Source organism: Rhamphochromis longiceps, linkage group LG6 (genome assembly GCF_057381845.1).
Source record: "Rhamphochromis longiceps isolate RC_006_pf linkage group LG6, R_longiceps_female_GT1.1, whole genome shotgun sequence".
Classification (NCBI taxonomy): Eukaryota; Metazoa; Chordata; class Actinopteri; order Cichliformes; family Cichlidae; genus Rhamphochromis; species Rhamphochromis longiceps.
Window position 1 is genome coordinate 12,167,924 of NC_140562.1, and position 25,871 is coordinate 12,193,794.

Consider the following 25,871-nt stretch of genomic DNA (forward strand, 5'->3'; position numbering starts at 1 on the left):
ATATGGTATTTGTATTCTATTTCTATTCTATTAGATAGTATTTTATTCTATTAAATTCTATTATGTACAGTATTTTTATTCTCATTCTTTTGGAGATTATGTATCGAAATTTCAGGAGAGGGACCACACCTCCAAACACGCTCCTTCTGGCTGTCATCTATATAGGTTCCCCCAGTTCTGCAAGCTGTTCATTCTCGTTTACGTGCCCCTCCCTCCCTTCTTTTTCTCTATTCTTTAACTTCTTCGCTTCTATTTAGTTCATGGGGATCTGCCAGGCCTGGGAGCCATCGCCAGTCCCCTTCGAGGCCTTCCCCAAACCGCAGCTCAATTCATGTCAAAGCCATTCACCTTTACCTACTAAAACGCTGTCAAACCTAAAGATGAGGACGTGGCCCAGCTAGTGAAGTTATCTTATTCTATTCCTGTGTTTTTCTAATTTTTGCTATGTAACTTTGCACTGTCCACTTTCTGCTTTAACAAAACAAATTTCCCACATGTGGGACTAATAAGGGTTTTATCTTATCTTATCTTATCTTATCTTGTGTATATATTTTGTATTGCTTTCATGTGCATTACTTGTTGTTTTAAATCTTTAAAAAAGTAAATTTGAACTTGACTAGATGCATGTTTTTGGATTATGATGAGGTGGGAGTGCCCATGCATACATTAGGACAGCATTTAGGATGCTGGGTTAGCATCACAATACCACATTTACAGACACATAACTTGAAGTTAACCGACAATAAACACTTATTTTCAGGTGGGTACTTGTATCACTCACACTGTGAGGACATACATGTCTTTTATAGTATCAGGAGTGCACCAGGAGGGATAACAAGGTTTAATGTTGTTTTAAGATGAAGGTAACCATTAGACACATACTCACATTCACTTCCTGGTGTTTTCTGCAGTAAGTGTTATGTTGTGTAAACCAAGGGAAATGTGTGAGTGCATGTCTTTAATTAATGAGGTTTATGGAATTCAATCTTTTATAGTAAATTGAAATTTGAGGTAGATTAATTTTAACTTCCATATGTTCCGGACATGCTGGTCTGCATTTACTGAATGGTAAATGCCCAAAAGAAGAGGAAGTTTAAAATAAAGCTCTTATTGTTCGCAGAATCTTCCTCTTTGTAGCCATTTCACAGCTTCTTCTCTCTTGCAACAGAGACTGCTTTTCAACACCCTTCACATTAATTTTTTTATGGGTGTCTTATTAGTATTGGTATCTTTTCAGCTTAAGGTCTGTTGTTTGAAAGAAAAAAAGAACAAAACAGGAAGAAGGCGATGAGTGCAAAAATGAAGGGAGAGAGGCTGAGTAAGAAAAAAAAGAAGCAGCAAAAGAAGGGGGAGGGAGGTGTGCAACAATTTCCTGTAGTTGCATGCTCTTCAGCGTCTCTCGGCCTTCCTCTCTGAGTCTGTTTCAGAGTGAAGAGCACAGACGAAGCTGAGCGGAACAGGATGCAGGCTATCAAATGTGTGGTCGTGGGAGATGGGTATGCTATTATTTTACTAATTTTAACCAGTGTGTTATAAATTAAAGGGGCCTACAAGCTTTGAATTACACAGTGGTCGCCCAGCTGACGCATAAATGGGGATTGGCCCCAGGCTCTGAATTTCAGGGTAATCAGATAGAGCTGTCAAAGGTTGTCACATGGTAGGAGCAACAGTTTGATCCACTTCAGCGAGATTACTGTGCGGTTCAGCGTAAAAGTGTAAAAGAAACTTCTGTACTTGTGTTTTATGTCCAGTGTTAACATGTAGATCTTAAGGTGTGTATTTGACAGCGGTGATTCACACTGAGTGCGCTGGATGAGCCATGCAGGCCACAACATGCAGGAAAATGCTTTAAAGCAGCAGAACTCCTCTTCAAAGATGAAAATCCGATAGATGCCACAAAGATCAGTTGAGAAAATACAAACAAAGTGAGAAAAAAGTATGACTAAAAAAAGAAGAGGCAATAAAGAAGCAGAAGCTCAAACGTGTAAATGATTAACCTCATTGTGTTTTTGACATCTGAAAAGTTGTTGAATTTATTTGCCCTAAAGGGTGAAATGTGCTCGCGTAAGAAGTTTGGATGAGCCACTGTCTGCCATCAAATGCGTTTATCGTTGAAGGTGGGGCAAAATGGCTGGCTGTTAAAGTGAAGGGAATTGTAAAGCGGAAGTTCTACAGTTGTTTCTCAAAAATAGTTCAGTAAACACTTTAACACATGCAGTTCACCATCCAGAGGTAGCACACGGGTACTGCAGCGTGTGTGCAGAGCTTCCTGGTGTGTGACACTGATTTTAAAAAAATGCAGAGAGAGAAGCCGTAACAGTGACGTGTGTAAATATTTGGAAAGGGAAACATGTGGTGTTGGCTCTATTTCATTTACCACGCTACATTTACATAAAACCCTTTTTTTAAATTGAAAGCCTTTGATTGTCAGCTAATGAAAAAGACCTTGCATGAAAAATAACAGTTCAAGTGATTTAAACAAATCCAAAACATGATTTAAGTTTTGACATTTAAAAAAATTAATTGTGTGTTTTCTCAAATATTCTTTGTAGTGTTCAAAACAAGCATCAATTATTGGCTGTTGACAGGAGACCAACAGTAGTCAGGTTTTATGTTAACCATACTTTGATAATTTTTTTGTTGTGTTTAAATAACTTGTTTTGTTGTTTTTCTTAAGAAGCTGTTTTTTAGTAGCTGCCAATCAAAAGCTTCCATTAAAAAAGGTTTTATGTAATTTAAGTGTGCTAAAGTCAATAAAGACAGTTCACTAAAAAGAAGTGACAAAATGTGTAAAACAAACAAACAAGCATTAGTAATAATAAGTCACTGACGTGAAAATATGCTGCTACAATAAACACTGCAGAGGTAAACATGCTGAACTTTTTGTAGATCTTGTTTCATTACTTCTGACTCCGCTCCAGAACTTGACCTAGATTTCAGTTCCGCCTTTATTACTTGTTTCTTTACAACTAGTGCTGTGTACAAACTAGTACTGCAAATTTTACAATCCAGATACCAAGTAAATACAGGGTCAGTACTGCGGATACCAATACTCGCACTTTTAACCTATAAGGAAAGCCTATATAGGTAAGTGCAGTGTATCACGACTTATGAGACATGCCATTATTAATTTGCAAATTCTAAAAACATTTGAATGATTTTTACTTTCCACAATAATTAGAAAAAACAAGAAAACACACCTTTTAGTTTCTCGTGAATTTTCAAACTGGGTTTTTTGGAGACCCAGAATTTACTGTTCATGTCTCAAAAGCACGTTGGGTCAGCTTCTGTTATTAAATATTCTATAGGGTACAAATAAAATAGACTTGCAGTCAACACAAACAGGTTTAGACCTTTTTTAATAGGTTGTTTAAGGAATATTATGTCATGTGCAAAAGAAATAATTTATTTAACAGATTCAGTGGACTACAGACTGAACTTAAAGCACTTAATCAATCTGATACCAATATCTGTGTCTGTATCAATATTTGGATTAATTCGTTCACCTCTATTAAAAACACAACACTAAGACAAAGGCAGTCAGTTCACTTCAGTGGGTTACACAAGCAGGAGGAAGAGCTTGGAGATGTGCCCAGTTTTACACCTGCGCCCATATGAATAAAAGGAAATATTGTGGAAAGGTTTTCAAAATGTTGCCTTTTAAAATATTTGAAAGCTACATTGCAAATACCCAGCCAGCCCTTTGGAAAGTCTGTATCGTTTCATGTGACAGCCAGAAAGCTAATGATGCTGGTGGTAATTTCCACATTTATTTCTCATTTTTGATCACCTCTGCTAGGCGCTAACAGTGTATATATAGATACATACACACAGTAGTTAAACTTAACTGCTGATGGAGAAGAGGAAGTCGGTTTCATGTTGTAGGGAAGTCCGCTTCAAGAGTCGTGGTATTTACAGTTTAACAGCACAAGCATTTAAATGCAATCAGAGCTCATCAGCTGTGTTGCAAAATCCATCTTCTTTAACCCATTTTACTCCACAAATAAGAGTTTTAAATAAGAAATAATTATTTGAAATAATAATAAATAATTTCAAATAAGAACAACAGAAGTAATGTGAATGATTTAAGCGTATGGTTTAATTAGCAGCCAAGTTAATGAACATCCTACAGTCTGATGAATGACTCATTAAAACCTTACAAAACAAACAGGTGCGTTTAAAGGCAAATGGGGCAGTGGGTTATAAATGTTAAATTAAATATAACACTAGAAAGAAAATAAATTTGGAGAGCCACACCACAGCTATTTGTATTGTACATAATTTGACAGGTTTTCAAGATAGTCCTTGAAAAGTAGAGATGACAGCAGCTAACTTGCTGTTTTTCAAAGAAAGCATCATTAATGTGCCTGAACTGAAATAAAATGAAGTTTCTGTCTATTGTGATTCTTATAGCGAAGTCGCTTTTTCTCGGAAAAAGCTAGCGTTCTGTTGCTTTCTGCTGGCAGGTCAGTTAAGGACAGAAACACGTCCCTGTGCAAGTGTATATAAACATTTCTGAAACTTACATGGGTGTATAAGCAGTAGCTGGTTGTGGTGGTTGAAGCTGACCTCTGTCAGGAAATTGTCTGCTGCTGCTGTTTTCATGCCTGAAGTCAAAATGTCGGATGTTAGAAAGTGGCTCGTGGTGCTGTCACATTCCTAAAACTCAGAGAAAGACAATTTACCACTGGTTGCTGCACATACAACATTTTTAAGGACTTGTGAGCATGAAGGTGGAAGCCCAGATTTGTACTTCTTGTTATATTAGACAGTCTCTTGCATGCCTTCTTTCCTGTCTTCCTTCTCTCACCCCAACCGGTCGCAGCAGATGGCCCCGCCCCTCCCTGAGCCTGGTTCTGCTGGAGGTTTCTTCCTGTTAAAAGGGAGTTTTTCCTTCCCACTGTCACCAAAGTGCTTGCTCATAGGGGGTCACATGATTGCTGGGTTTTTCTCTGTGTGTATTATTGTAGGATCTACCTTACAATATAAAGCACCTTGAAGCGACTGTTGTTGTGATTTCATGCTGTATAAATAAAATTGAATTTAATTGACTTCTCCTGCTAAAGTGAGTGCTGAGTTAGCAGTTATATGTGTATGTGTTAGTCCCCATAGGGAAATAGTTCCTCTGCATTTAACCCATTCACGCAGTGAAGCAGTGGGCAGCCACCAATGCAGCGCCCGGGGAGCAGTGTGTAGGGACAGTACCTTGCTCAGGGGTACCTTAGGGTAGCCGTTCAGTGGAGTTGAACCCCCGACCTTCCGATCATGGGGCCACCACTCTACCTACTGAGCTATATGACAATTAAAGCACAACAGTTATACAGCTACAGATATAATTTGTAAAATAAAGTAAACCTAATGAGTAACAAAAAAGTCAAGCCCCCTTTGAGAAATTAAAGTTTACTCAGTTTTATTTTTTCTTACATGCAGTTGTAGAGCTATGCAGCTAGCTAACTGACACCATTTGGCCTCAGTCTGGTTGAAACCATTCATCACCATATATTCACTTTTTATTCTTTTTAGACGGGACCAAAAGAAATGAAATGTCACAATAGGTTAAAACGATAGGATAAAACATGTTCATGGAAAAGCAGATTATGAAGCAGACAGAGAGAGATGTGAGGCAGAAATCTTTTTTCTTTCCTTTTTTTTGAAAGCTCGGTGTGGCCAGTTCCTGTTTTCAGCTCAAACCGATGCTTCTGAAACAGCGCGGTTCCTTTTTGACTCACACACGACCACAAAGCACACGCATGTAATGCTATACTTATGAGACCCTTTAGTGGCATTATTTAATGTGTGACCCACATCCCTGACTCAACCTCTGCATTCGACCTAAACCCTGTTTTAACCTTAACAGTGAGACTAAATCTTAAACCCACACGAGCCTTTGGAAAAAGTTACAAACTGACAACATTTCATCAGACTCGACCTCTAAAACTCAGAGTTGTCCTCACAAAGACAGAAATGCTCACAGGCACTCTGACGCTTATCTGCGTTGCTCATATCACTACTGAGTCATCTCGTCAGCAGGGCTGGTCTTTTTTAAAATGCTAACTTTTGGAATGACTGTCATTTTGTAGTTTCTGTGTCATGCATTTTTTTTCTAGTCAGAACATATTTGGATTTTATAATTAATAAAAAATTTAATTCACTAGCCACAAAGTATAAAAGTTTGTTGTTGTTGTTGTTGTTATTAATGTTGGTGCTGAAAAACACTAAAATATATACTCAGTACACTTGTACTATAACACTAAGCAGCCATGAAAGTAAAGAAACGTGCTAACAAGTGCACCCACAGATCCCTCAATGGAAGCGTCAGTTGATAATAATGATGTGTCATCCCTTCCATATTTTTGTATAACTACTTTTAATAATATACAATATAATAATAATACTTAAAAGAATTAAATATGAAAACCAAAAATTATTTTGTATATGAGAAATATGCCAACATGTTTATTTGATTTACATATTAAACATAAAAAGGTTTTTGGGGGGAGAGAATGGGGGAAGCTCAATTTCTTCTGTCTGATAATAGTTCAAAGTTCCACAAAATTATTAATCTTATTGTGGGATTTTAAAATATTTCTATTGTGTTAATGTGGTTTGAGTAAAAGGTGGGAGTATGTGAGAGTTTCGAGCAAAACCATCGAGAAGACCAGTATAAACCTGCTTTATTTGACAAACGCTTGTACGTCACAAATGTCTTTTATGGCACAGAGTCACAGGCAGACTGAGAAAAAAGGACGAGCTGATGGTTTCCTTGCAGACTGGATTTGCTTGGTTATTTATGTAAGCAAAAAAAAAAGAAGGTTATTTATCAATAAGTGTGATAAAGACTGATCCAATCAGGGGTTCTGATCTCCGTCTGTCAGATAAGAGACTCTACAGAATTCTGTTTATTTATTTATTAACCTTTATTTAACCAGGAAAAGTCCCATTGAGATTAAAAACCTCTTTTTCAAGGGAGTCCTGGCCAAGAGGCGACAACACGTTGAAATTTGATGAAACAAAAAGACTGAAGCCACTCCTCCTAGCTTATGACCAATCAGATGTATCCAGAGTGTAATCAACATGAAATATGAGTGCTGCAGTGAAACCAGGCCTCGAGTTCTTTGTGCTGCTGTTGAAAATGCTGGCAGCAAATCTGTGGAAACTAAATAAGAAGCAGGCTAGCTGATACTTGCTGGATCACCTTGCAGGCAGCCATGCAGTTTCATCACTGTGGATGTTGGGACAAGCTGAACACAGATCACTGAATTTCTGCAAATTAGAAACACAAAAACACTGTTTACAGATGTCAGCGTGCCCATGAAATCTGTATTTGTTGAATGTTTTGTTTTTGACCGTGACAGTATTTTCGAACAATGACGTCAACAAAGGAACTGGGGGAGTTGCTCACAGAGTAAATATAATGCACTTCCAGAAAACATTTAAACTTGGAGTGTGACTGATGTGTATAGGCGTGCATATTGCATCATCTCCTGTCAGTACTATATTTTTTTTTCTTTATATATATATATATATATATATATATATATATATATATATATATATATATATATATATATATATATATATATATATATATATGGAATAGCAACATTTACTGTCTCTTGTGTTTTTTTCTTGTCATTCTCTATGTCTCTTTCCTGACTTCTCTTTGTCTTTTTACTTGTGTTATACAGAGCTGTGGGTAAAACATGTCTTCTCATCAGTTACACAACCAATGCCTTCCCCGGAGAGTACATTCCTACTGTGTGAGTACTACAAACAAACATCTACACACACAGAAATACAGACATAAACACTTTCGCGGTCTCTCTGTGAGGCACCTACAGGTACATGCGCATGTCTTCATTGATCAGTTGTGCACTGTGTCAGGACACACGGACAAATATTATAGAGAAGATGCACACATGTGCTGCAGTCCATCTGGAGATGTCTGACTGTAACACAGGCAGGTTTGGGCTGGCAGCAGCCTGCAGGTTATTAAAACATATTTGTGGTTCAAAGCGTGTTTGATCAAACGTCAGCTGCTTTCTGCACACGGTGAAAGAAAAGAGGAAAGAAGTGAGATGGGCTTTTCTTTTTTTAAAACAATAAATATCGCTGTGCACCTGAGGTCCTGACAGCGCTGGAATTGAACAAGTCAAGTACTAGAGTGTTGTATGTCCATGCAACACAATAGTTTTGCTACATTTTGAATGGACATTTGAACAGCTTAATGTAAAATTCAGTTAAATATGAATCTAATATGTGAAGTATATTTAAATGCATTGTTTTTATATAAACTAACCTTCTCCATAGTAAATGTTTAAAAAAGATAACAATATTACTCGATTAGCAACTGTTTTTCAAATCCAATCTGATCCATTTTCCTGTATACATTTATTTATTTTTATTTCCTGTTTATTGTAAATATTCTTGAGGTTTGGGCAATTGGTTTAAAACACTATACAACCTTTTTGGCCATTAAGTCTCATTAATCACTTTGCTTGTTGTTTCTACAGTTTTACAAACCAAAATTAAAAGTTTTAATTGGCAAATTAATAATTAGCACAATCTATAATGTAAACAGTCAGAAATTTAAGCCCAACTTGGAATATGCAGGACATTAGAATATTGAAAGAAATATTGAAAGAAATAAAATGAATATTTCTACAATGATCAGCACTTTTACTTCAGCAAAAAATTGAATGCTTCTTCCACCAGTGGGTGCTGGTGCCTACTTCAAACTTTCACATAAAATAAAAAAAATAAAACCATATAAAGGAACACAGTCCATAAATATTACATGTAAGCCATATTAGAATGAAGGCAATAAAAGATCTAGGGAAGCACAATAAATGATTATTAGACAGGTTATATTAAACCTCAGATCTTCAGTGATGTAATGCTGCACTCTGCAACATGAAGGACCAGAACTTCATAAAAATGACTATGAGTCATCACATTTACTTCTTCAGGTGCAACTATTTAGCAACATGTGAACCCACCGTATATTAAACTGGAAACCCAGAAATATAAACACCAACATTGAGAAATTAAACTGTTATGCTTCTTTGTGACCACACGAGGGCAGCCCTGCCTTATTATGTGTCATTGTCGTGTTGAGGCTGTGTGCAGGCAGTAGTGATGGCAAGGAGGACCCAATGTGCAGACACTCGGACCCAGAAAGTAAACTCAAACTCAGTTTTATTGCTAGATGGCAAACAGAGAACTGGCAAAACTGAGAATACAAAAACTAAACTGAAAATAACAACAACCTGAACTGGCAGACGGACAGATAGAAAACACAGCATGAAATGAGGGTAGATCGCGACACAAGAACACTAAAACTCTAAAAAGAAAACACACAGAGAACCTAAACTAAGAATAATCCTATAAGCCATTAGGCAAAGCTAGAATATAATGAAATAAACAAAATCAAAGAGCCAAAAACACAAAACACTGGGTCGACGACCCAGGCACCCTAACAGTTATGCTCTTATACTAGACATGGTTAATATGACTTGTGTGTCAAACTAACCAAAGTAATGTTGTTGGTTGATGTTTTCGTGAACAGTGATATTTCAAGTATGGTTGTAGTTTTTTCCCCCATTATAGGAGTTTAACTGGTTAAACAATCAGTGAACTGAAGGATTGTTTAATTAATAAATAACCAATGAAATGAAAGGCTGCCTGAGACTGGTTGACCAATCGTTGACCTTCTCTTCTCTCCCCACAGATTCGACAATTATTCAGCTAATGTGATGGTGGACAGCAAGCCGGTCAACCTGGGCCTCTGGGATACAGCTGGACAGGAAGATTATGACAGGCTCCGCCCACTGTCCTACCCACAGACGGTACAGAATCACACATACACACACAAAGCACTCGTACAGCTCATTAGAACAAGGGGGTTTTAACATTATGTGTTATAAACAATGTGTATCATATGTACCACTTACTTTCATGCTTTTAGCCATGAGATAACTACGATAAACACACAACATGTGGTAGAGTAGCTGAAGTAGTTGTTTTACATTTAACCTGATCTTCTCCACAGTAGAAACGAAACATAATTTCGTCCTTTCGAAATAAATATTTCAAGTCAGCACTTGTGAAACTGCATTCTCAAGGACATTTCAAAAAACCTTTGTCCCTAATAAAATAGCCGACTTTAATAGATCCAAAACGTCCAAAACAGGAGTTACGCTTAGTTTTCAGTAAGGACACAGGGGTCTGAATCCAGTGTTAGACCATTTTTATTAGTTTCTTTATTAGTTATCATGAGTTATTAGTCAAGTTTATGACTTTATGACTTGCAGTTTAGTTTTGCAAGTTTCTGTTTATTTGGGTTTAGGCACCATGACTAATTGATTAGTTTTAGGTTAATATAGACCTTCTGTCAGTATTACAAAACTTGCCAAAAGTGATGAGTGCTGCTCAGTCTGATATCTGCCCAGATGTCTGAAAAGAAGAAACAGTAGAAAAATCAAGAAAATACATGGAAAACATGTTGTTTATTGTAAATATAAATGTTATAATAAATATAAACAAATGCAAGCAAGATATGCTTTCTTCCAGATGTAATGTGGAAAGCATTTCAATTTTGTGAGAACTCAACTTTTAGAGCTTGGCAAGAAGTAATGGACATAAAGTTACACAGACAGAACTTATATAACATGTCAGCTAATTAAAACTGCAGCAGCTATTCAAATTCTTTGTCTCCTTGTCTCTCCATCCAGGATGTTTTCCTAATCTGCTTCTCCCTGGTTAGCCCGGCATCCTATGAGAACGTCAGAGCTAAGGTGAGTTTTGGCTGTTTTTTATGAGGCCTGTCTCTCAGCTGCCAAGGAACAAAATGTAAAAAGGAACAAAAGGAACAGAAATATGCAAATTTCTAACTGTGTTTTATTAAAACTTCCACAGTTGGTTAAATATTAGCATGGTAAGACGCTGAAAATAAAGTGACTGAAAGAAACAGCAGTAGATCTCATCAGGTAATACCCCAAAACTCCATGGAAATAGCTGCTTTGTGAGCAAGCTACTCCACAACACAGATTTACCAGTCATAGCCCACAACAATCACTGGCTTGTGGTTTACCTGAGAAAATAAGAGGGAGGAGAAAAATAGTAATTTATTATAGAGAAAAATAATAGGTACTTGGATAAAGAAATGGAGGAAAAACCCAAACAGATCTGAAAATAAATATGAATGAATGATTGATGCTGTGTGTGAGAGTTGGATGATGTATTTCTCTCATTTCATAGCATTGTTTTTCGTGTTAAGCCTTCATCCACCTTTCTGTAACACCTGGCATCAGAGCTTCATCTCCCTCCACCTTTGATTCTGTTTTTTGCCTCTAACACGTTCCTTGATTTTGCGTGTTCCCCTTTCTTGCCTCTTATTTAGTTTTCCTTTACTCTGTATTCTGCCAGTGGTACCCTGAGGTCCGTCACCACTGCCCCTCCACGCCCATCATCCTGGTTGGCACTAAGCTGGATCTGAGGGATGAAAAGGATACCATTGAGAAACTGAAGGACAAGAAGCTGGCGCCTATCACCTATCCACAGGGCCTAGCTCTGGCTAAGGAGATAGGTCAGTCACTCTTACTTTATTTGCTTGAAAAGCACTTTAAGATTTGAAGCTCTCCTCACCAGTGAAGATATGAAACTAGCAGATGAAGATGCTAGAGAACTTTGTAGCCTGACTGCCTCTGCAAATTTTTGTTATTCCCCTCATTTCCTGGCATCACAGTAAAAGTATAGTAGCTGTAGTTGACTATAGTGTTCTTTGAAAGTTGAACTTATTCTTCTCCACTACCAGCAAACCTTTCTTCTCTTACTTTGTCTTTGTAGTTCTTTCTCTTCTTTTATTAACATATATGTGTCTTCGCATGTATAGATGCAGTCAAATACCTGGAGTGCTCAGCCTTGACCCAGCGTGGTCTGAAGACTGTGTTTGATGAGGCCATTCGTGCCGTCCTCTGCCCTCAGCCCGCCAAGGTCAAGAAGAAGCCCTGCTCGCTGCTGTAAACGGTACGACTGAATAAAACACAGAGGAAGAGGAGGAAGAGAGATTAGACGTTTGAGAGAAGAGAGAAACAAAGTGAACTCGCTCATTAAATCAACACATAAAGTAGAGTAGAGGTTTGAGGGCTTCTTTTCTTTTCTTTGAACATAAGTCTGAAGCTATTCAATCAAGCCTTTTATTTGTCACATGCAATGTTTACATCTGCAGTGAAATTGGACCCCCCCCCCCCCGAACATACATACATATCAGCTCCAGCCTTGAGACCACAGCTGACACCGATATGGTAGCTGCATGAAATGATGGTGGTTTTCCTTTAGTGCGAACAACTGCATGTCAATTTCACAGTTGGTCTAACAGTCCGTCACTGGTCTCTCAGTCTCCCGTTGGAGAGCTTCTCTGAGATGTTATCAATCTTGTGCTCAGAGAGCAGAGACTGCCGTGAGCTTCTCCAAGATCTTATCCGTGCTGCGTTCAATGAGCCCATTTTGAGAAGTCACGACCCGTCCCATCATTTCCATCATAGCGGGCAGCCTTGTGGGGTTTTGGAAAGCCAATTCTGCTATCTTTGATAAGCCAGGGCCAAGCCAACTCCGAACAACAAGAACCCTGTTATCGTGGTTCCGAAAAGGTAGATGTCTACAATGTTCTCGATTGACAGTCCCGCCAGGCACACGACCCTCCAGTTCCTCCACCTGTCCATTGTGTATCCGGCAGGAAAGGACACTCGGACTTACTCAAGCCCAGGCTTCTCGTTGAGAAGAGGGTGTCAATTGCAATCAGGGACCAGTTGTTCAAATCCATAATTCCTCTTTTAGGTTGTAACAGACCGTGAGAGTCATCTAGGGCAAAAGTAGAAAAGTAGACGAGACTAGACAAGGACATTGAGAAGCCAAGCAGGAAAGAGAAGGAAGAGGGAGAGGAGAAAAGTGCGACTGCCTTCGTCCAGAGCCAAACGAGAAAGGAAACTGTAGACACTTATCACTAAGAGGTGATTCAGAAGTTTGTTCTTGCACATATAATGGACAGAAACATTAAAGAGAAAAGAAAAGACATAAATGAACACAACACAAGACAGAAAAGTTTCACATGCTTTGTACTCAATTTCATTTTTTTGCAGAGGAAAAATAAATTTGTCCTGAATATTGTTGGAGTAATTTTGTCCCACAGGCATCAATTTAACCCCATGATTTATGTGACCTTTGTTTTAGATTCTCACAGGAGCACAGAAGAAGAGAAAAGGACTGCAGACCCTGAAGAATATATGCAAATCTGCCATGTCTCTAATGTATATCTACAACTTTAAACAAAACAAAAAACAAAACAATGTATGGTGTGCAGGTTTGCTATTGTTTTAGAAATGCCAACGAGCTCTTAAGTCCAAATCCAGACGCTGCCCAGACAGGATTTCTTTGTAAAATATATCAGTTTAGAGATTATAGACCCTTTGAGTTTAAGTGTAAGTCTGAGAGCAGCATGCTGCCTTCATCTAAAGTACTGCCAACAATATATATGTGTTTCATGAAACCTAAAATAAAAATAACTTTTGTAACTGAAATAAACACAGTGTTTCAGTATGATTTGTTCACTGTGCTGTTTTCAGGGTGATGAATGTAAGGAGCAGAAATGGTCGTTTGTGCACAGCAAAATCTCCAGTGTTAAATTAACACTGGAGAGTGTCTATATGGGTCCACACCTCTGAGTGTTAAATTAACACTTTTGACAGTGTTATATGTTTAAAAGTAACCTAGTCAGTTTTGAAGATTAACAATGGCTAACACTGAGCAGTGCTGATTTCCTAACACTGGAATATTTCTAACATTTTGAGTTATTTTCCAGAGTTAGGAAATCAGCACTGCTCAGTGTTAGCCATTGTTAATCTTCAAAACTGACTAGGTTACTTTTAAACATATAACACTGTCAAAAGTGTTAATTTAACACTCAACAGTGTTGTATTTAACACTCAGAGGTGTGGACCCATATAGACACTCTCCAGTGTTAATTTAACACTGGAGATTTTGCTGTGTGAGGAAGCAAGCAACAAGCAAACTTGTGTCTGAATAAGATTTATTAACAAATGTATTATTTGTTGTGCTATTAAAATAAAAATAAAACATTTGATTGCACAAAAGATTCACATTATTTCTCCACAACATGTGACGTTTTGGATTGAATACCTATACTCAACTATGGGGGATATAAAATTCTCATTTTGATACAGCTGCTGATATCGCCTATACTCTATCCTTATTTACATATTGTGGAGAACAGCATCTTTTTCTGGTGGTGGGTTGAAAATGTTCAGACTCAAGCAGCACTTTCAGTTTTGCAGTTTAATGTTTGACCAGCTTTTTTGCCAAAACACCTTCATGTTTCAATCATTTTAGTAATCCTGCGAACAGTTAATCATGTCACATGGTGCTCAAGTCTTCAGCTGTGATTTTATTTGTTATTTAATTAATACAGTTTAATGTCTTATAATATAGATAGCTACACAGGCATACAGAGAGATTGTTTACTTAATTAATCCCCAGTGCGACTGAAGATTAAACTGAATATAAAGCATTTAAAAGAAGCTCAATCTTAAACTCATAACAGAACAGTAATGTTAGTCCATATAAAACTGATGTGGAATATTTTCCTCTTGAATTATTAGGTTAACTTTGATATTTTGTGGTTAGTTTGCCAGGATGATGACTGTCATCCTCTCTGCCTTTCTGCAAGAGGCTCCATATGCTGCTGTTCTAGTGGATACTGTAAAAATAAATAAGCAATGATATATGATAATACATTATCATTAAACTCTTAACTATACAGTAGTAGTAAAAAATATTTTACTACTTTCCAAATATCAATGAAAGTATAGGCATTCATGTAATAATAATAATAATAATAATAATAATGAACATGAATTATGTTTCATTCACAAAATATTTTCTCTTGCCAGTTAGTATTGTATTGTAGTGGTATTGTAATTTTCAGGAGACTGACAGTAACAGAAATTGATTCCATAGACAAGAAATCAACATGGACGTGGACCGCCACACTGCAAAACATTTGGTAATCTTTTCTGAATGGTTTATAGTTATGACCCTATTAAGGATACACAGAAGACAATGGACGAATGGACAAAATAAAGCATGTAGAGTACTTTTCAAATTCTTTTTGGTGTTTGCTCAAATATGGGACCTTAAATAATTTTTTTTAATAATATAATTTAACTAGACCATACCTAGAATTTTTTTGTGGTACATTTCCCTGATGACAGATCCTGATTTAATTTCATGGTTGGAAGGACCAGGAAAAATTCTAAAAATTGTTTGAGTTGAGACAAAATGACCCTATTAGCAAATCACCATCGGTTTAAGAAAGGACACAAAAAAATTCAGTTAACATACAAAATCTGATATGAAAGAGGCAACACACAGTCTAACTCTTTTGTTTTTATGTTGCATAATACAGAGAAAAACTGTTTTTACGACACTAATGATGCCAGTAACAGTCGCTGTTGGGGAGGACAGTTTACACTGAGCATGTGCAGTTTAAAGATGCCTTTTATTTTTAAGGAGGAAACCATCCTGAGCTGCTAGCTGTCCAGTTTAAAATCTATAGTGAAGCACTTTCTGATGTCTTCTTATTCCTTTTCAGTATTGTGGATGTTTTGTTCAATATTTCCTTTTTGATGTTTGTTTACCAGCCGTATTGGTATCAATACTTCCTGTTATTTAGCCGTAAATAGCCATTGTAGTGTCTTTGATTGAGATATGACTTATCGATCGTATTGATAATTTACGGAGAGCTTAGAGATGGATATCTGTGTAAGTAATGGCACAGCTTTTTTCCCCTTTTTTGTTTTTAGAATTAGGATTTTAAGAAAAGAAAAACAATTAAACCGTAGCTGAATCTGATCAGAGGAAAAGAGGTATCCGTCAGCTGTGACGCTGCGTTCTCGTTGATCTCCTTGAGATCTGAATGACATCAAACTTATTTTTGAAGTTTGCATTTACCCTGTTGTATTAAAAGAATACCTAAAGTTTCTTTTCCATTAGAGAATTTTTTGTTAACCTGTTTACTGGTCTTGATTATGCATCAAGTCAGAATCTGAAATTCATTTTTTTTAAAAAGGACGTAAAAACTCCCACGTTTTACAGCGTCGGCTATGCGGAGGCTGCCAGGCGTCGTATTTACACACCCATGGATGTTTAACTGTATTTATTGCGTACAAATAAATGTGAAATAAAGATAGCTTAAATGGAACAAGACTCTGTTTTAACACTTAATTCCTGCATCCACCTGTTTAAAATATATTATTTTAAAATAATGTGTTACATGACTACACAGAAGGATGTTTCAGCTCAGTATATAGCAAATAGAAAAAATATAAATAATTCTTAATTTTAAAATAAACATTAATCTGATTATTAAAAAAAATTATTGGACAAAAAGTACATGGAAAAAAGAACTCGGTGAAATGGAAAAAATAAAGTTCAATATCTTGAAAATCAAATAGAATACAAGCTTTGTTTTCTTCCTTGTTTTCTGTATTTATCTGTTTGTATAAGACAAACAGTTTATCATAAGTAACTGAAAGTCTTTCGGCTCTTCGAAGAAAAACTGATGGAATCCAACAAATAAACATAACTAAAAACTGCAGCCTCAAAAGTAAAACTCATTTGTTGCTGATAACGAACGCAAATCCAAAGTGTTGTTGTTCCCACCCCAGAGCAGCAGGTGGCAGCAGCACGATACAAAGGAACTGTACTGTACTGGGATTTCTGTTCGTTTTTGTTTTTATTTTCCAAAAGAAGAAGCTGTTTTTAACGTAAACTGTTGATTATAGAGTTTTTTGTTGCAGTTTGACCTTCAGCTGAACTTAATGTTGGGTTTCTATTGATTTTAGAGAAGCTATTCGCTGAGAGGTTGTCATAATTCATGCATGAAAGGGTTAAAACATATCCTTTGTTTCATTTTTTAGTGAAACTCTGGTAGAGTAGCTTTGAAACTGATAATTCAGCATATACTAAAAAATAAAGCCTTTTCTTACAGTATATTTGTGTGTATTTTATTTTGCAATATTTCTAATTACCACACTTAAAAGTGAACAGCCTATAATGCTATCATGACTCATCACTCAAACGCATCTTTTTCTCTCCGTTTTGGCCTTCCGTCCACACTGAGACAGCGTTTTCGGTCAAGGAAAGCGCAGCGTTTTGAAAACGCTCTCCAAAGTGTATACATTTGACGCCGTTTTCGCATAGCATTGTGGAAAGCAAACTGGAGCCTTTTTAAAAACAATGACACATTGTAGACTACGTCCACACATACACGGGTATTTCTGAAAACTGAGATTTTTCGTTTTTTTAAAAAAATCCCATTCACACCTCAACACCAAAAACGAAGGAAAATGCTGCCAGGAGCATGCCAAAGCAACAGGTGGCGCTATATTCCTAACCGTGTAGAAATGTTGGCCAATCAGATGTCTAGACGCCTGGGCGGGAAAGAGTAAACAAAGATGGCGGCGCAAAGAAGCAGAACCGAGTACTATGTGTGGAGGGACCGTAACAGTCTGTGTATGTAAGCATTTAAACACTACAGAGAGTAAAATTAACAGTATTTTGTCTAAGTCCGCCATTGTAGAAATTAATTTCACCGAAACAATAACTTGGCGCACAGTGTGACGTCAAAAAAGGCGCACACCTTTGACCCTGCGTTTTCTCCGTTTTCCTTGTCCATAGTAAACGCAAAAACGGAGTTCTTGAAAATCTCCACCCAGGCAGGAATTTTTAAAACTCTCCGTTTTCAGTGGCCGAAACGTGTGGACGAAAGGTACAAACGCATAGATAAATCTACGTTTTCAAAAATACCCATACATGTGGACATAGCCTAGTCAAGTGATGCAATCATGTGATAAATTGTGACAGCCCCGTTAAAGATTAATATCAGTTTGTACATCCTCCAGATAGCTTTTCTTCAAATTCTTTAATTCTCAATCGCTTTTGTAACTTTGTACTTTTGTATTACTTGCAGCAACAACTCCACCTCATTGTTAGTCCATTTAAAAAACTAGTCGCTTTTCCTTTTCATTTTGCTGCATGTTTCAAAGAGCCGGAAAGTAAATAAACGGCAGACAGAAATGAGGCAGGTCGAGTCACCTTGCGTTTCACGCATGCGCAGTGCTGGAACAACTCTGTCAAAACGGTAGTTTGGACACGAGCATTTTCAGACAAAAACACCTTTTTCAAATTGATCCGGCCTAGTGTGACGTAAGATCACAGGCCGTTCCAATGACGTCACCAATCACCACACTTCAAAGCACAAAGCCTGCGTTGTCACAGTAACGCATTCTGCGATAGGAGGTCATATATAGGAGTGAACTTGACTCTCACACAGCCTTAACTGTCTGTCTGTCCTCATGTCTGCAGTGCTGCTGTCTCCTGTCACCCTGCATGTTTCTAAGGTTAGTTTTCTCCATATTTATATTGTTCTTGTAGTTTTTGTCCTCTGGTTTTTGTCCTTGAGGTTTGAATATATGTGTGTGTGTGTAACTTTCTTGCACTGAGTTTTGTTTGTTGCAAATATCTTTGACTTGTTTTTATGTCTTGTCATGTTTATATGTGTATTTATGTCTTGTATTGCTGGTAAGTAACTTTATTGCACTGAGTTTTGTTTGTTGCAAATATCTTTGACTTGTTTTTATGTCTTGTAATGTTTATGTGTGTATTTATGTCTTGTATTGCTGGTAAGTAACTTTCTTGCACTGAGGTCTGTTTGTTGCAAATATCTTTGATTTGTTCTTATGTCTTGTAATGTTTATATGTGTATTTATGTCTTGTATTGCTGGTAAGAAACTTTCTTGCACTTAGGTCTGTTTATTGGAAATATCTTTGACCTGTTTTTATGTCTTATAATGTTTATATTTGTACTTATGTCTTGTATTGCTGATAAGTAACTTTCTTGCACTGAGGTCTGTTTGTTGCAAATATCTTTGACTTGCTTTTGTGTTTTATAATGTTTTTGTGTGTATTTATGTCTGGTATTGCTGTTAAATGTGTATTTATGTCTTGTAATGTTTATATTTGTACTTATGTGTTGCATTGCTGGTAAGTAACTTTCTTGCACTGAGCTCTATTTGTTGCAAATATCTTTGACTTGTTTTTATGTCTTGTAATGTTTATGTGTGTATTTATGTCTTCAATTGCTGGTAAGTAACTTTCTTGCACTGAGGTCTGTTTATTGCAAATATCTTTGACCTGTTTTTATGTCTTGTAATGTTTATGTGTGTATTTTTGTCTTATATTGCTGGTAAGTAACTTTCTTGCACTGAGGTCTGTTTATTACGAATATCTTTGAGTTGTTTTTATGTCTTTTAATGTTTATGTGTGTATGTATGTCTTCAATTGCTCTTAAGTAACTTTCTTGCACTGAGGTCTGTTTGTTGCAAATATCTTTCACTTGTTTTTATGTCTTATAATGTTTATGTCTGTATGTATGTCTTCAATTGCTGTTAAGTAACTTTCTTGCACTGAGGTCTGTTTGTTGCAAATATCTTTGACTTGTTTTTATGTCTTCTAATGTTTATGTGTGTATTTATGTCTTGTAATGATTATGTGTGTATGTATGTCTTGTATTGCTGGTAAGTAACTTTCTTGCGCTGAGGTCTGTTTATTGCAAATATCTTTGACCTATTTTTATGTCTTGTAATGTTTATGTGTGTATGTATGTCTTCAATTGCTCTTAAGTAAATTTCTTGCACTGAGGTCTGTTTGTTGCAAATATCTTTGACCTGTTTTTATGTCTTATAATGTTTATGTCTGTATGTATGTCTTCAATTGCTGTTAAGTAACTTTCTTGCACTTAGGTCTGTTTGTTGCAAATATCTTTGACTTGTTTTTATGTCTTGTAATGTTTATGTGTGTATTTATGTCTTCAATTGCTGTTAAGTAACGTTCTTGCAATGAGTTTTTTTGTTGCAAATATCTTTGATTTGTTCTTATGTCTTGTAATGTTTATATGTGTATTTATGTCTTGTATTGCTGGTAAGTAACTTTCTTGCACTGAGGTCTGTTTGTTGGAAATATCTTTGACCTGTTTTTATGTCTTATAATGTTTATGTGTGTATTTATGTCTGGTATTGCTGTTAAATGTGTATTTATGTCTTATATTGCTGGTAAGTAGCTTTCTTGCACTGAGGTCTGTTTATTGCAAATATCTTTGACCTGTTTTTATGTCTTGTAATGTTTATGTGTGTATTTTTGTCTTATATTGCTGGTAAGTAACTTTCTTGCACTGAGGTCTGTTTATTGCGAATATCTTTGAGTTGTTTTTATGTCTTTTAATGTTTATATTTTTACTTATGTCTTGTATTGCTGGTAAGTAACTTTCTTGCACTGAGGTCTGTTTGTTGCAAATATCTTTGACTTGTTTTTATGTCTTATAATGTTTATGTCTGTATGTATGTCTTCAATTGCTGTTAAGTAACTTTCTTGCACTGAGGTCTGTTTGTTGCAAATATCTTTGACCTGTTTTCATGTCTTATAATGTTTATATTTGTACTTATGTCTTGTATTGCTGCTAAGTAACTTTCTTGCACTGAGGTCTGTTTGTTGCAAATATCTTTGACTTGTTTTTATGTCTTATAATGTTTATGTCTGTATGTATGTCTTCAATTGCTGTTAAGTAACTTTCTTGCACTGAGGTCTGTTTGTTACAAATATCTTTGACCTGTTTTTATGTCTTATAATGTTTATATTTGTACGTATGTCTTGTATTGCTGGTAAGTAACTTTCTTGCACTGAGGTCTGTTTGTTGCAAATATCTTTGACCTGTTTTTATGTCTTATAATGTTTATATTTGTACTTATGTCTTGTATTGCTGGTAAGTAACTTTCTTGCACTGAGGTCTGTTTATTGCAAATATCTTTGACCTGTTTTTATGTCTTATAATGTTTATATTTGTACTTATGTGTTGCATTGCTGGTAAGTAACTTTCTTGCACTGAGGACTGTTTGTTGCAAATATCTTTGACTTGCTTTTATATCTTATAATGTTTATGTGTGTATTTATGTCTTCAATTGCTGTTAAGTATCTTTCTTGCACTGAGGTCTGTTTGTTGCAAATATCTTTGACTTGCTTTTATGTTTTATAATGTTTATGTGTGTATATATCTTTGACCTGTTTTTATGTCTTATAATGTTTATATTTGTACGTATGTCTTGTATTGCTGGTAAGTAACTTTCTTGCACTGAGGTCTGTTTGTTGCAAATATCTTTGACTTGTTTTTATGTCTTATAATGTTTATGTGTGTATTTATGTCTTGTATTGCTGGTAAGTAACTTTCTTGCACTGAGGTCTGTTTGTTGCAAATATCTTTGACTTGCTTTTATGTTTTATAATGTTTATGTGTGTATGTATGTCTTCAATTGCTGTTAAGTAACTTTCTTGCACTGAGGTCTGTTTGTTGCAAATATCTTTGACTTGTTTTTATGTCTTATAATGTTTATGTCTGTATGTATGTCTTCAATTGCTGTTAAGTAACTTTCTTGCACTGAGGTCTGTTTATTGCAAATATCTTTGACCTGTTTTTATGTCTTATAATGTTTATATTTGTACGTATGTCTTGTATTGCTGGTAAGTAACTTTCTTGCACTGAGGTCTGTTTGTTGCAAATATCTTTGACCTGTTTTTATGTCTTATAATGTTTATATTTGTACGTATGTCTTGTATTGCTGTTAAGTATCTTTCTTGCACTGAGGTCTGTTTGTTGCAAATATCTTTGACTTGCTTTTATGTCTTATAATGTTTATGTGTGTATTTATGTCTTCAATTGCTGTTAAGTATCTTTCTTGCACTGAGGTCTGTTTGTTGCAAATATCTTTGACTTGCTTTTATGTCTTATAATGTTTATGTGTGTATTTATGTCTGGTATTGCTGGTAAGTAACTTTCTTGCACTGAGGTCTGTTTGTTGCAAATATCTTTGACTTGCTTTTATGTTTTATAATGTTTATGTGTGTATGTATGTCTTCAATTGCTGTTAAGTAACTTTCTTGCACTGAGGTCTGTTTGTTGCAAATATCTTTGACCTGTTTTTATGTCTTATAATGTTTATATTTGTACTTATGTCCTGTATTGCTGGTAAGTAACTTTCTTGCACTGAGGTCTGTTTATTGCAAATATCTTTGCCTCTTTTTTTATGTCTTATATTGTTTATGTCTGTATGTATGTCTTGTATTGCTGGTAAGTAACTTTCTTGCACTGAGGTCTGTTTATTGCAAATATCTTTGACCTGTTTTTATGTCTTATAATGTTTATGTGTGTATTTATGTCCTGTATTGCTGGTAAGTAACTTTCTTGCACTGAGGTCTGTTTATTGCAAATATCTTTGCCTCTTTTTTTATGTCTTATATTGTTTATGTCTGTATGTATGTCTTGTATTGCTGGTAAGTAACTTTCTTGCACTGAGGTCTGTTTATTGCAAATATCTTTGACCTGTTTTTATGTCTTATAATGTTTATGTGTGTATTTATGTCTTCAATTGCTGTTAAGTATCTTTCTTGCACTGAGGTCTGTTTGTTGCAAATATCTTTGACCTGTTTTTATGTCTTATAATGTTTATGTGTGTATTTATGTCTTCAATTGCTGTTAAGTATCTTTCTTGCACTGAGGTCTGTTTGTTGCAAATATCTTTGACCTGTTTTTATGTCTTGTAATGTTTATGTGTGTATTTATATCTTGTATTGCTGGTAAGTAACTTTCTTGCACTGAGGTCTGTTTGTTGCAAATATCTTTGACTTGCTTTTATGTCTTATAATGTTTATGTGTGTATTTATGTCTGGTATTGCTGGTAAGTATCTTTCTTGCACTGAGGTCTGTTTGTTGCAAATATCTTTGACTTGCTTTTATGTCTTATAATGTTTATGTGTGTATTTATGTCTGGTATTGCTGGTAAGTAACTTTCTTGCACAGAGGTCTGTTTGTTGCAAATATCTTTGACGTGTTTTTATGTCTTATAATGTTTATGTCTGTATGTATGTCTTCAATTGCTGTTAAGTAACTTTCTTGCACTGAGGTCTGTTTGTTGCAAATATCTTTGACTTGTTTTTATGTCTTATAATGTTTATGTGTGTATTTATGTCTTCAATTGCTGTTAAGTATCTTTTTTGCACTGAGGTCTGTTTATTGCAAATATCTTTGACTTGCTTTTATGTTTTATAATGTTTACGTGTGTATGTATGTCTTCAATTGCTGTTAAGTATCTTTTTTGCACTGAGGTCTGTTTATTGCAAATATCTTTGACCTGTTTTTATGTCTTATAATGTTTATATTTGTACTTATGTGTTGCATTGCTGGTAAGTAACTTTCTTGCACTGAGGTCTGTTTATTGCAAATATCTTTGACCTGTTTTTATGTCTTATAATGTTTATATTTGTACGTATGTCTTGTATTGCTGGTAAGTAACTTTCTTGCACTGAGGTCTGTTTGTTGCAAATATCTTTGACCTGTTTTTATGTCTTATAATGTTTATATTTGTACGTATGTCTTGTATTGCTGTTAAGTATCTTTCTTGCACTGAGGTCTGTTTGTTGCAAATATCTTTGACTTGCTTTTATGTCTTATAATGTTTATGTGTGTATTTATGTCTTCAATTGCTGTTAAGTATCTTTCTTGCACTGAGGTCTGTTTGTTGCAAATATCTTTGACTTGCTTTTATGTCTTATAATGTTTATGTGTGTATTTATGTCTGGTATTGCTGGTAAGTAACTTTCTTGCACTGAGGTCTGTTTGTTGCAAATATCTTTGACTTGCTTTTATGTCTTATAATGTTTATGTGTGTATTTATGTCTTCAATTGCTGTTAAGTATCTTTCTTGCACTGAGGTCTGTTTGTTGCAAATATCTTTGACTTGCTTTTATGTCTTATAATGTTTATGTGTGTATTTATGTCTGGTATTGCTGGTAAGTAACTTTCTTGCACTGAGGTCTGTTTGTTGCAAATATCTTTGACTTGCTTTTATGTTTTATAATGTTTATGTGTGTATGTATGTCTTGGATTGCTGTTAAGTAACTTTCTTGCACTGAGGTCTGTTTGTTGCAAATATCTTTGACCTGTTTTTATGTCTTATAATGTTTATATTTGTACTTATGTCTTGGATTGCTGGTAAGTAACTTTCTTGCACTGAGGTCTGTTTGTTGCAAATATCTTTGACTTGTTTTTATGTCTTATAATGTTTATGTGTGTATGTATGTCTTCAATTGCTGTTAAGTAACTTTCTTGCACTGAGGTCTGTTTGTTGCAAATATCTTTGACCTGTTTTTATGTCTTATAATGTTTATATTTGTACTTATGTCTTGGATTGCTGGTAAGTAACTTTCTTGCACTGAGGTCTGTTTATTGCAAATATCTTTGACCTGTTTTTATGTCTTATAATGTTTATATTTGTACTTATGTCTTCAATTGCTGGTAAGTAACTTTCTTGCACTTAGGTCTGTTTATTGCAAATATCTTTGACTTGTTTTTATGTCTTATAATGTTTATGTGTGTATTTATGTCTGGTATTGCTGGTAAGTAACTTTCTTGCACAGAGGTCTGTTTGTTGCAAATATCTTTGACTTGCTTTTATGTCTTATAATGTTTATGTGTGTATTTATGTCTGGTATTGCTGGTAAGTAACTTTCTTGCACAGAGGTCTGTTTGTTGCAAATATCTTTGACTTGTTTTTATGTCTTATAATGTTTATGTCTGTATGTATGTCTTCAATTGCTGTTAAGTAACTTTCTTGCACTGAGGTCTGTTTGTTACAAATATCTTTGACCTGTTTTTATGTCTTATAATGTTTATATTTGTACGTATGTCTTGTATTGCTGGTAAGTAACTTTCTTGCACTGAGGTCTGTTTATTGCAAATATCTTTGACTTGTTTTTATGTCTTATAATGTTTATGTCTGTATGTATGTCTTCAATTGCTGTTAAGTAACTTTCTTGCACTTAGGTCTGTTTATTGCAAATATCTTTGACTTGTTTTTATGTCTTATAATGTTTATGTCTGTATGTATGTCTTCAATTGCTGTTAAGTAACTTTCTTGCACTTAGGTCTGTTTGTTGCAAATATCTTTGACCTGTTTTTATGTCTTATAATGTTTATATTTGTACTTATGTCTTGTATTGCTGGTAAGTAACTTTCTTGCACTGAGGTCTGTTTATTGCAAATATCTTTGACCTGTTTTTATGTCTTATAATGTTTATATTTGTACTTATGTCTTGTATTGCTGGTAAGTAACTTTCTTGCACTGAGGACTGTTTGTTGCAAATATCTTTGACTTGCTTTTATATCTTATAATGTTTATGTCTGTATTTATGTCTTCAATTGCTGTTAAGTATCTTTCTTGCACTGAGGTCTGTTTGTTGCAAATATCTTTGACTTGCTTTTATGTTTTATAATGTTTATGTGTGTATATATCTTTGACCTGTTTTTATGTCTTATAATGTTTATATTTGTACTTATGTGTTGCATTGCTGGTAAGTAACTTTCTTGCACTGAGGTCTGTTTGTTGCAAATATCTTTGACTTTCTTTTATGTCTTATAATGTTTATGTCTGTATGTATGTCTTCAATTGCTGTTAAGTAACTTTCTTGCACTGAGGTCTGTTTGTTGCAAATATCTTTGACTTGTTTTTATGTCTTATAATGTTTATGTCTGTATGTATGTCTTCAATTGCTGTTAAGTAACTTTCTTGCACTGAGGTCTGTTTATTGCAAATATCTTTGACCTGTTTTTATGTCTTATAATGTTTATATTTGTACGTATGTCTTGTATTGCTGGTAAGTAACTTTCTTGCACTGAGGTCTGTTTATTGCAA

General features: G+C 35.4%; 1 protein-coding gene across 1 annotated transcript; it reads left to right on the forward strand.

The window, feature by feature from the left end:
• The first annotated feature begins 1,358 nt into the window (after window positions 1–1,358).
• Window positions 1,359–13,724, forward strand: rac2 (Rac family small GTPase 2). Its single transcript, XM_085409238.1, has 7 exons — window positions 1,359–1,496; window positions 7,689–7,760; window positions 9,731–9,848; window positions 10,734–10,796; window positions 11,428–11,587; window positions 11,894–12,027; window positions 13,231–13,724. The coding sequence occupies exons 1-6, from the start codon at window positions 1,462–1,464 to the stop codon at window positions 12,022–12,024; spliced, it is 579 nt and encodes a 192-aa protein (XP_085265364.1). The 5' UTR covers window positions 1,359–1,461; the 3' UTR covers window positions 12,025–12,027; window positions 13,231–13,724.
• Window positions 13,725–25,871: the final 12,147 nt, after the last annotated feature.

What these genes read in the sequence shown, in the direction of transcription:
- rac2 (XM_085409238.1), top strand. Translation starts at nt 1,462, where the DNA reads ATGCAGGCTATCAAATGTGTGGTCGTGGGAGATGG. An exon ending in TGTGTGGTCGTGGGAGATGG is followed by an intron (nt 1,497 to 7,688) that starts GTATGCTATTAT and finishes TGTGTTATACAG; the next exon opens with AGCTGTGGGTAAAACATGTC. An exon ending in ATGAGAACGTCAGAGCTAAG is followed by an intron (nt 10,797 to 11,427) that starts GTGAGTTTTGGC and finishes GTATTCTGCCAG; the next exon opens with TGGTACCCTGAGGTCCGTCA.